This window comes from Myxine glutinosa, chromosome 12 (assembly GCF_964187855.1).
Source record: "Myxine glutinosa chromosome 12, kmMyxGlut1.1, whole genome shotgun sequence".
NCBI lineage: Eukaryota > Metazoa > Chordata > Myxini > Myxiniformes > Myxinidae > Myxine > Myxine glutinosa.
The window spans coordinates 16,780,671-16,792,674 of record NC_136272.1 but is presented as its reverse complement, the minus strand read 5'-3'; the positions used below and the strand labels follow the sequence as shown (position 1 = coordinate 16,792,674).

Sequence of the window (12,004 nt, the reverse complement as noted above, 5' to 3'; positions counted from 1 at the left end):
ACAAGCCGATTCGATTTTGGTTCAGGTCCGAATCCAGATCCAGCCGATCACTGGGATACAAAACGAACTGTTCAGCCTGGCGGAGGTGTGCGCTCCACCGAGTGCTGTTCTAGTTTTTTTCTGTTCTTACTCCTTAATTTTTTTGGAAAGCATACAAAATACAGTTTCCCTCTCTCCCTCCCGGTATGCCCCCCCCCTCCCCCCCAAAGAAATTCCCAGAAAATGTAGCCGAAGTGTTGATAAAGTGCCAATAATTCCAGGCGGACCCCTCAGCAGACCCCATGCCGTATTGGTTTCACTCTGTGCTCGCATGTCCCATTCCCCCTCTCCCGCTCACCACCTCCTTCCCTCACAATTTTCAACGGTGATCGACGTCCGAGCAAGATCACACATCTTCTTTTTTTTTTTTCTTCTTTTTTTGTATACTGAATCGAGGCTCGTGAAAGAGCTAACATTAACTTCACAAACAAATCAACCAGACAAACAAAATATATAAAAAGAGGGAGCGGAAAACAAGATGGGGAGAGAAGGGGAAGCACACAAACACAACATTTGAGAGCAGGGAGATGTGTGGAAGGGAGAGGGCTTGGGGGGAGGAGGCGTGGGAAGGGGGGGGGGGGTGGGAGAAGTAGAAAACACAAGGACACCAAGGACTTCCAGGACAGAAGTTGGTATTTCAAAAAAGTGGAATTGGGGTGAAATTAGTGGGGGTAGAAAAGATCAAGGTTTTGGATGGGGGAGGATAAGAGATGGTGGTGAACACCTGTTTTAAAGACCTGGAGGGTGGAGTGGGATTGAAGAGAGTGAGGGAGTTTGTTCCAGAGGCGGGAGAAAAGAGGAATGAAGGAGTGAAGGTGAGCAGAGAGTCTTGATTTTGGCAGTTTAACCATAAGAGGGTTGCAGGCAGATCTTGTGCGACCTGTAGGAATATTTGTGGGACAGAGCACAGAGAGGGCTGGGGGGGCAAGGCCAGAGAGGAGTCGGTAGAAGACGGAAAGACCACCAACCTGCCTGCGGTGAGTGAGTGAGAGGCCCTTGGAGTTAGCTTCATCGCGGGAGATTCCAATTATTCTGATTTGATTCCGGCATTATGAGCCTGGGGACAAGGAAAGGAGGAAACCTAAATGCAATCATCGCAAGGAAAGTGAAAGTGATGTGCTTGATGGTGATAACGTTTCTGACTGGTGTCCCTGCGTCCCCGAACCAGCACCTGCAGCTCACCATCCAGGCGATGCAGGAAGAACTGCGGACCCAGCGCGACCTCGATGAGCTTCTGCAGGGACACGAGGGGCTTTTGGGAAGCACTGCTGGCCTTGCTGACGAGTGCTTTGCCTCAGCAGAAGAGGATAACAATGCCGAACGGAGTCCGGAGGCCTTCCGGCGGCTTCGTGCTCAGCACGAGCGCCAGGCCAAGGAGCTGTTTCTGCTGCGGCGGTAAGTCGCCTCAGCAAGAACGTTCGACGTGCATTGCTTCAGGCGTTTTTCCCCATTCATGCTTGCGTGCTGTTAATCAAATTGTTTCGAGTTGCGATGTAATGCTCCTCATGTCTCTGTCGATGATGTAGGACGCTGGAAGAGATGGAGCTGCGTATCGACGTGCAGAAACAGACTCTCTGTGCACGGGACGAGTCCATCCGGAAGCTGATGGAGATGCTTCAGGGGAAGGGTATGCGTTTGGTGCATTCTGGCTCCGAGGATGAAAGGTTGACCGAAGCCGAAGCCCAGTTGGCCCAGCTACAGTCGGTGTTGGATGGGCGTGAGCGAGAGAACCTGCAGCTCAGAGAGGTACTCCATTGAACACTTACTGATCGATTACCGATTCTCTTTTGTTCCCTCCACCATAAATTGATCACAATTGTGGTATTTTTTTTTTATCGACGTTTTTTCAGCAAATAATGTGTCAGGTTCAGCTTTGGCTTTTGTTTCATTCCCTATTCTCATCAAATCAGTTTGTCGTGAAGATCCCAGTGGGTTTTTATCTCGCCAGGCCCATTCAGCAGAATTAAAAACGAAATGGACCCCACCCTGACCTCGACCCCATCCTGACCTCGACCCCACCCTGACCTCGACCCCATCCTGACCTCGACCCCACCCTGACCTCGACCCCACCCTGACCTCGACCCCACCCTGACCTCGACCCCACCCTGACCTCGACCCCACCCTGACCTCGACCCCACCCTGACCTCGACCCCACCCTGACCTCGACCCCACCCTGACCTCGACCCCACCCTGACCTCGACCCCACCCTGACCTCGACCCCACCCTGACCTCGACCCCACCCTGACCTCGACCCCACCCTGACCTCGACCCCATCCTGACCTCGACCCCACCCTGACCTCGACCCCACCCTGACCTCGACCCCACCCTGACCTCGACCCCACCCTGACCTCGACCCCATTTTAAGTGGTCCAAAATAATGTGAAGTTGGTCTCGTTTTTATTTCATTGTTCTCAGGTATCGTCACAACTTCCGTTTTCTATCTCAGCGTGGTCCTAACAAATGAATTGATTGTGATGTAAAACCTTTCTTTTCACAACGAACCCGTCGTCATGTTCACATTAACTTTTGCTGCTGCTCTCCAAAAGTCTGAGAAGAACACTGCATTTTCTGCTTCTAAAGTATAAACAGTATTGCTGCTTAACAAGTGATGCAGCCAGGTATTCATGCTGTGTGTATTCAGCCAGGTATTCATGCTGTGTGTATTCAGCCAGGTATTCATGCTACGTGTATTCAGCCAGGTATTCATGTTGTGTGTATTCAGCCAGGTATTCATGCTGCGTGTATTCAGCCAGGTATTCATGCTGTGTGTATTCAGCCAGGTATTCATGCTGTGTGTATTCAGCCAGGTATTCATGCTGTGTGTATTCAGCCAAGTATTCATGCTGTGTGTATTCAGCCAGGTATTCATGCTGTGTGTATTCAGCCAGGTATTCATGCTGTGTGTATTTAGCCAGTATTTGTGCTGCATGTATTCAGCCAGGTATTCATGCTGTGTGTATTCAGCCAGGTATTCATGCTGTGTATTTAGCCAGTATTTGTGCTGCATGTATTCAGCCAGGTATTCATGCTGTGTGTATTCAGCCAGGTATTCATGCTGTGTGTATTTAGCCAGTATTTGTGCTGCATGTATTCAGCCAGGTATTCATGCTGTGTGTATTCAGCCAGGTATTCATGCTGTGTGTATTCAGCCAGGTATTCATGCTGTGTGTATTCAGCCAGGTATTCATGCTGTGTATTTAGCCAGTATTTGTGCTGCATGTATTCAGCCAGGTATTCATGCTGTGTGTATTTAGTCAGGTATTCATGCTGTGTGTATTCAGCCAGGTATTCATGCTTTGTATTTAGCCAGTATTTGTGCTGCATGTATTCAGCCAGGTATTCATGCTCTGTGTATTCAGCCAGGTATTCATGCTGTGTATTTAGCCAGTATTTGTGCTGCATGTATTCAGCCAGGTATTCATGCTGTGTGTATTCAGCCAGGTATTCATGCTGTGTGTATTTAGCCAGTATTTGTGCTGCATGTATTCAGCCAGGTGTTCATGCTACATGTATTCAGCCAGGTATTCATGCTGCGTGTATTCAGCCAGGTATTCATGCTGTGTGTATTCAGCCAGGTATTCATGTTGTGTGTATTTAGCCAGTATTTTTGCTGCATGTATTCAGCCAGGTGTTCATGCTGTGTGTATTCAGCCAGGTATTCATGCTGCGTGCATTTAGCCAGTATTTTTGCTGCATGTATTCAGCCAGGTATTCCTGCTGCATGTATTCAGCCAGGTATTCATACTGTGTGTATTCAGCCAGGTATTCATGCTGTGTGTATTCAGCCAGGTATTCATGCTGTGTATTTAGCCAGTATTTGTGCTGCATGTATTCAGCCAGGTATTCATGCTCTGTTTATTCAGCCAGGTATTCATACTGTGTGTATTTAGCCAGTATTTGTGCTGCATGTATTCAGCCAGGTATTCATGCTGTGTGTATTCAGCCAGGTATTCATGCTGTGTGTATTTAGCCAGTATTTGTGCTGCATGTATTCAGCCAGGTATTCATGCTGTGTGTATTCAGCCAAGTATTCATGCTGTGTATTTAGCCAGTATTTGTGCTGCATGTATTCAGCCAGGTATTCATGCTCTGTGAATTCAGCCAGGTATTCATGCTGTGTGTATTTAGCCAGTATTTGTGCTGCATGTATTCAGCCAGGTATTCATGCTGTGTGTATTCAGCCAGGTATTCATGCTGTGTATTTAGCCAGTATTTGTGCTGCATGTATTCAGCCAGTTATTCATGCTCTGTGTATTCAGCCAGGTATTCATGCTGTGTGTATTTAGCCAGTATTTGTGCTGCATGTATTCAGCCAGGTATTCATGCTGTGTGTATTCAGCCAGGTATTCATGCTGTGTATTTAGCCAGTATTTGTGCTGCATGTATTCAGCCAGGTATTTATGCTGTGTGTATTCAGCCAGGTATTCATGCTGTGTGTATTCAGCCAGGTATTCATGCTGTGTGAATTCAGCCAGGTATTCATGCTGTGTGTATTCAGCCAGGTATTCACTATTCATGCTGTGTGTATTTAGCCAGTATTTGTGCTGCATGTATTCAGCCAGGTATTCATGCTGTGTGTATTCAGCCAGGTATTCATGCTGTGTGTATTTAGCCAGTATTTGTGCTGCATGTATTCAGCCAGGTATTCATGCTGTGTGTATTCAGCCAGGTATTCATGCTGTGTATTTAGCCAGTATTTGTGCTGCATGTATTCAGCCGGGTATTCATGCTCTGTGTATTCAGCCAGGTATTCATGCTGTGTGTATTTAGCCAGTATTTGTGCTGCATGTATTCAGCCAGGTATTCATGCTGTGTGTATTCAGCCAGGTATTCATGCTGTGTATTTAGCCAGTATTTGTGCTGCATGTATTCAGCCAGGTATTCATGCTCTGTGTATTCAGCCAGGTATTCATGCTGTGTGTATTTAGCCAGTATTTGTGCTGCATGTATTCAGCCAGGTATTCATGCTGTGTGTATTCAGCCAGGTATTCATGCTGTGTATTTAGCCAGTATTTGTGCTGCATGTATTCAGCCAGGTATTCATGCTGTGTGTATTCAGCCAGGTATTCATGCTTTGTATTTAGCCAGTATTTGTGCTGCATGTATTCAGCCAGGTATTCATGCTCTGTGTATTCAGCCAGGTATTCATGCTGTGTATTTAGCCAGTATTTGTGCTGCATGTATTCAGCCAGGTATTCATGCTGTGTGTATTCAGCCAGGTATTCATGCTGTGTGTATTTAGCCAGTATTTGTGCTGCATGTATTCAGCCAGGTGTGCATGCTACATGTATTCAGCCAGGTATTCATGCTGCGTGTATTCAGCCAGGTATTCATGCTGTGTGTATTCAGCCAGGTATTCATGTTGTGTGTATTTAGCCAGTATTTTTGCTGCATGTATTCAGCCAGGTGTTCATGCTGTGTGTATTCAGCCAGGTATTCATGCTGCGTGCATTTAGCCAGTATTTTTGCTGCATGTATTCAGCCAGGTATTCCTGCTGCATGTATTCAGCCAGGTATTCATACTGTGTGTATTCAGCCAGGTATTCATGCTGTGTGTATTCAGCCAGGTATTCATGCTGTGTATTTAGCCAGTATTTGTGCTGCATGTATTCAGCCAGGTATTCATGCTCTGTTTATTCAGCCAGGTATTCATACTGTGTGTATGTAGCCAGTATTTGTGCTGCATGTATTCAGCCAGGTATTCATGCTGTGTGTATTCAGCCAGGTATTCATGCTGTGTGTATTTAGCCAGTATTTGTGCTGCATGTATTCAGCCAGGTATTCATGCTGTGTGTATTCAGCCAGGTATTCATGCTGTGTATTTAGCCAGTATTTGTGCTGCATGTATTCAGCCGGGTATTCATGCTCTGTGTATTCAGCCAGGTATTCATGCTGTGTGTATTTAGCCAGTATTTGTGCTGCATGTATTCAGCCAGGTATTCATGCTGTGTGTATTCAGCCAGGTATTCATGCTGTGTATTTAGCCAGTATTTGTGCTGCATGTATTCAGCCAGGTATTCATGCTCTGTGTATTCAGCCAGGTATTCATGCTGTGTGTATTTAGCCAGTATTTGTGCTGCATGTATTCAGCCAGGTATTCATGCTGTGTGTATTCAGCCAGGTATTCATGCTGTGTATTTAGCCAGTATTTGTGCTGCATGTATTCAGCCAGGTATTCATGCTGTGTGTATTCAGCCAGGTATTCATGCTGTGTGTATTCAGCCAGGTATTCATGCTGTGTGTATTCAGCCAGGTATTCATGCTGTGTGTATTCAGCCAGGTATTCACTATTCATGCTGTGTGTATTTAGCCAGTATTTGTGCTGCATGTATTCAGCCAGGTATTCATGCTGTGTGTATTCAGCCAGGTATTCATGCTGTGTGTATTTAGCCAGTATTTGTGCTGCATGTATTCAGCCAGGTATTCATGCTGCATGTATTCAGCCAGGTATTCATGCTGTGTGTATTCAGCCAGGTATTCATGCTGTGTATTTAGCCAGTATTTTTGCTGCATGTATTCAGCCAGATATTCATGCTGTGTGTATTCAGCCAGGTATTCATGCTGCGTGTATTCAGCCAGGTATTCATGCTGTGTGTATTTAGCCAGGTATTCTTGCTGTGTGTATTCAGCCAAGTATTCATGCTGTGTGTATTTAGCCAGGTATTCATGCTGTGTGTATTCAGCCAGGTATTCATGCTGTGTGTATTTAGCCAGGTATTCATGCTGTGTGTATTCAGCCAGGTATTCATGCTGTGTGTATTCAGCCAGGTATTCATGCTGTGTGTATTCAGCCAGGTATTCATGCTGTGTGTATTTAGCCAGTATTTGTGCTGCATGTATTCAGCCAGGTATTCATGCTGTGTGTATTCAGCCAGGTATTCATGTTGTGTGTATTTAGCCAGTATTTTTGCTGCATGTATTCAGCCAGGTGTTCATGCTGTGTGTATTCAGCCAGGTATTCATGCTGCGTGCATTTAGCCAGTATTTTTGATGCATGTATTCAGCCAGGTATTCCTGCTGCATGTATTCAGCCAGGTATTCATGCTGTGTGTATTCAGCCAGGTATTCATGCTGTGCGTATTCAGCCAGGTATTCATGCTGTGTATCTAGCCAGCATTTGTGCTGCATGTATTCAGCCAGGTATTCATGCTCTGTGTATTCAGCCAGGTATTCATGCTGTGTGTATTTAGCCAGTATTTGTGCTGCATGTATTCAGCCAGGTATTCATGCTGTGTGTATTCAGCCACGTATTCATGCTGTGTATTTAGCCAGTATTTGTGCTGCATGTATTCAGCCAGGTATTCATGCTGTGTGTATTCAGCCAGGTATTCATGCTGTGTGTATTCAGCCAGGTATTCATGCTGTGTGTATTCAGCCAGGTATTCATGCTGTGTATTTAGCCAGTATTTGTGCTGCATGTATTCAGCCAGGTATTCATGCTGTGTGTATTTAGCCAGGTATTCATGCTGTGTGTATTCAGCCAGGTATTCATGCTGTGTATTTAGCCAGTATTTGTGCTGCATGTATTCAGCCAGGTATTCATGCTGTGTGTATTCAGCCAGGTATTCATGCTCTGTGTATTTAGCCAGTATTTGTGCTGCATGTATTCAGCCAGGTATTCATGCTGCATGTATTCAGCCAGGTATTCATGCTGCATGTATTCAGCCAGGTATTCATGCTGTGTGTATTCAGCCAGGTATTCATGATGTGTGTATTTAGCCAGTATTTTTGCTGCATGTATTCAGCCAGGTGTTCATGCTGTGTGTATTCAGCCAGGTATTCATGCTGCGTGCATTTAGCCAGTATTTTTGCTGCATGTATTCAGCCAGGTATTCCTGCTGCATGTATTCAGCCAGGTATTCATACTGTGTGTATTCAGCCAGGTATTCATGCTGTGTGTATTCAGCCAGGTATTCATGCTGTGTATTTAGCCAGTATTTGTGCTGCATGTATTCAGCCAGGTATTCATGCTCTGTTTATTCAGCCAGGTATTCATACTGTGTGTATTTAGCCAGTATTTGTGCTGCATGTATTCAGCCAGGTATTCATGCTGTGTGTATTCAGCCAGGTATTCATGCTGTGTGTAATTAGCCAGTATTTGTGCTGCATGTATTCAGCCAGGTATTCATGCTGTGTGTATTCAGCCAGGTATTCATGCTGTGTATTTAGCCAGTATTTGTGCTGCATGTATTCAGCCAGGTATTCATGCTCTGTGTATTCAGCCAGGTATTCATGCTGTGTGTAATTAGCCAGTATTTGTGCTGCATGTATTCAGCCAGGTATTCATGCTCTGTGTATTCAGCCAGGTATTCATGCTGTGTGTATTTAGCCAGTATTTGTGCTGCATGTATTCAGCCAGTATTTGTGCTGCATGTATTCAGCCAGGTATTCATGCTGTGTGTATTCAGCCAGGTATTCATGCTGTGTATTTAGCCAGTATTTGTGCTGCATGTATTCAGCCAGGTATTCATGCTCTGTGTATTCAGCCAGGTATTCATGCTGTGTATTCAGCCAGGTATTCATGCTGTGTGTATTCAGCCAGGTATTCATGCTGTGTGTATTCAGCCAGGTATTCACTATTCATGCTGTGTGTATTTAGCCAGTATTTGTGCTGCATGTATTCAGCCAGGTATTCATGCTGTGTGTATTCAGCCAGGTATTCATGCTGTGTGTATTTAGCCAGTATTTGTGCTGCATGTATTCAGCCAGGTATTCATGCTGCATGTATTCAGCCAGGTATTCATGCTGTGTGTATTCAGCCAGGTATTCATGCTGTGTATTCAGCCAGGTATTCATGCTGTGTGTATTCAGCCAGGTATTCATGCTGTGTGTATTCATCCAGGTATTCACTATTCATGCTGTGTGTATTTAGCCAGTATTTGTGCTGCATGTATTCAGCCATGTATTCATGCTGTGTGTATTCAGCCAGGTATTCATGCTGTGTGTATTTAGCCAGTATTTGTGCTGCATGTATTCAGCCAGGTATTCATGCTGCATGTATTCAGCCAGGTATTCATGCTGTGTGTATTCAGCCAGGTATTCATGCTGTGTGTATTCAGCCAGGTATTCATGCTGTGTGCAATTAGCCAGTATTTGTGGTGCATGTATTCAGCCAGTATTCCTGCTGCATGTATTCAGCCAGATATTCATGCTTGGTGTATTCAGCCAGGTATTCATGCTGTGTGTATTTAGCCAGTATTTGTGCTGCATGTATTCAGCCAGTATTTGTGCTGCATGTATTCAGCCAGGTATTCATGCTGTGTGTATTCAGCCAGGTATTCATGCTGTGTATTTAGCCAGTATTTGTGCTGCATGTATTCAGCCAGGTATTCATGCTCTGTGTATTCAGCCAGATATTCATGCTGTGTGTATTCAGCCAGGTATTCATGCTGTGTGTATTTAGCCAGTATTTGTGCTGCATGTATTCAGCCAGGTATTCATGCTGCATGTATTCAGCCAGGTATTCATGCTGTGTGTATTCAGCCAGGTATTCATGCTGTGTGTATTCAGCCAGGTATTCATGCTGTGTGTATTTAGCCAGTATTTGTGCTGCATGTATTCAGCCAGGTATTCATGCTGCATGTATTCAGCCAGGTATTCATGCTGTGTGTATTCAGCCAGGTATTCATGCTGTGTGTATTCAGCCAGGTATTCATGCTGTGTGCAATTAGCCAGTATCTGTGGTGCATGTATTCAGCCAGTATTCCTGCTGCATGTATTCAGCCAGATATTCATGCTTGGTGTATTCAGCCAGGTATTCATGCTGTGTGTAATTAGCCAGTATTTGTGGTGCATGTATTCAGCCAGATATTCATGCTTGGTGTATTCAGCCAGGTATTCATGCTTTGTGTATTCAGCCAGGTATTCATGCTGTGTGCATTTAGCCAGGTATTATGTGACAATGTTTTTTGTTTGTTGGCCCCGAGTCCATGCCCTCGGGGTGTCGCCTTGCAGTCACGAGGGTCAAACAGAAACAGAAAATGGTTTTTAACTCTAAATTTGATATTGGGTCATTCCTGGTTTAACTTTTTTCTGTTTTTCAACTTTACTTCGGGTGGGAAGTGTGGGGATTTGTACACCATCGATTTCGCTCTAGTTTTGTTGTTGTTGTTGTTATTGTTGTTGTTTTATTGTCATTGGAAATTAGAAGAGGTGGTGTTCATATTGCTGGCTCTCGCAATGTTTAAGTGTTATAATAATGACAGTTGTAAATTGTGTTTTTTTAAGTTGGCTTGGCAATAATGAAAAAGAACAGTTGCTATTATAGCAAGGTGTGCTATTTTTGCTTCCACCTATGCTGACTCGATATTCACAGTCGTATAAATAGCTTTCTTTTGTGCAACCATAATATCAATGCATTTGGTGAGCGTCTTTCGTATTCGACTGCTTCAAGCAACCACTTTTTAGTAGCAAATTGTATGGAAGTGTGGGGATGTTGCTTTGGTGTCCTGTGATGTTCCAAATGGGAAACGTCGTCGTCTTGTTGGACGAATTGACGAGAGGTTATTCGTGGTCCGTGAGCTCCGCGTAGCTTTTCTATGCATTGAAAGTTTGGTTTTATTACCGCAGCTATTGTTTCCGGCGTCCCACCACGACCCTCCTCCACCTTCCCAGCCATGCGGTCTGCGACTATCCACGAGTTCGCCTTCGCCTCGGCCCCATAGTTGCAAGGCTAGGTCGCAAGGCTTAAACCATGAGCTTGGGCTGCAACAGTTGCCAAGCAACAGGCGTGTGGGGTGTTGTCTAGCTGGTGGGCAGAATGGGTAAACGAGGTAGGAGCCAGGCTTGCTCACACACCAGAAGCTTCTGTTCCTATTGGTTCTAAGGACTGTATGCTGGATGTTTTTAATGTCGCAATTTATCGCGAGCATTTGGATAACCAGGTGCTGGAGCGTATGTGTTGGTGGAGACGTGAGCCAGGTGTGGTGATGCAGCAGCATTTGTGTATACGCCATTTGTTGCCACAGGAGATCCAGCGAAGAGCTGAGGCTACATCAGATACTGCAAAGAGCAAGGCCTTGCAGACGGTTGTTGAAATGAAGGTGAGCCACCATCCGAAGACCCGGTTGCTTGTGCAACACTTGCTTTGAACCGGCACTCTGCTGTCTCACATACATGATTGTTGTTGCTGTCAGGAACTTTCTCATTGTTTTTATGTCTCCGCAGCCAAGGTCCGGAGGAATTATGTTTTCGGGTTGTCCGTCTGTCCGTCCGATATAGTTTTTTTTTTGTTAACAAAGGGATTTCGAAGAAGTATGGAATATATTACAAATATGAACTGACTAGGTTTTGGGTTCAAAAGTACAAAGGTCTATGGTCATGTGACCTTTAATTGAAAATCGTTGTTACCATAACTTGTGAACCCACTGAAGATACTTTAACCAAACTTGGCCCAAGTATGGAATGTCATACAAAGATGAACTGATTAATTTTAGGTTCAACAGGCCAAAAGTCAAGTGCCCTTTTAAAAATCATTTTGCAGATCATAGCTCGAGTTGCAAACACCTGATGATGTCTCTCTTCCACGTATCCCTTTTCTCTTTCTTGTGACCTTTAATATAGATCAAACCTAGCAGTGGGTTGACCTCTAATGCAGGTGGATGCATGTGTCCATCGATGCATTCGCGTTAAATTATATTTTATAGTTGTTTGAAAAAATCGTTGATTATATTGTTACAAGCTGGAAGGTGTGAAAACATTTTGCTACCTCGGAGACATGCTGAATGGAGAAGGTGGATCAGACTCGGCAACGGTTGCTAGAGTGAGATGTGCATGGAAGAAGTTTCGGGAACTGAGTGGCGTGCTGACGAGGAGGGGAGTGTCGTTGAAGCTGAAGGGAATTTATGGGAGCGAGACATGGGTCATGAATGTAGAGCAGCAACGAAGGTTGGAAAGGGTGGAAATGTGAATGGTTCGGTGGATGTGCGGAGTATCGTTGAGAGAGAGAGGAAGACAAATGATGAAT

The 12,004-nt window shown here is 44.9% G+C and overlaps 1 protein-coding gene across 3 annotated transcripts in view; it reads left to right on the top strand.

Moving 5' to 3' along the window:
- The window catches only part of LOC137438165 (ELKS/Rab6-interacting/CAST family member 1), a 119,942-nt gene that overhangs the window by 50,629 nt on the left and 57,309 nt on the right, over nt 1-12,004 (top strand). For all 3 annotated transcript variants that reach the window (XM_068133173.2, XM_068133171.2, XM_068133172.2), the window contains exons 5-7: nt 1,208-1,434; nt 1,566-1,785; nt 11,007-11,081. In XM_068133173.2, the coding sequence (XP_067989274.1) occupies nt 1,208-1,434; nt 1,566-1,785; nt 11,007-11,081 (522 nt within the window). The remainder of the gene's footprint in view (nt 1-1,207; nt 1,435-1,565; nt 1,786-11,006; nt 11,082-12,004) is intronic.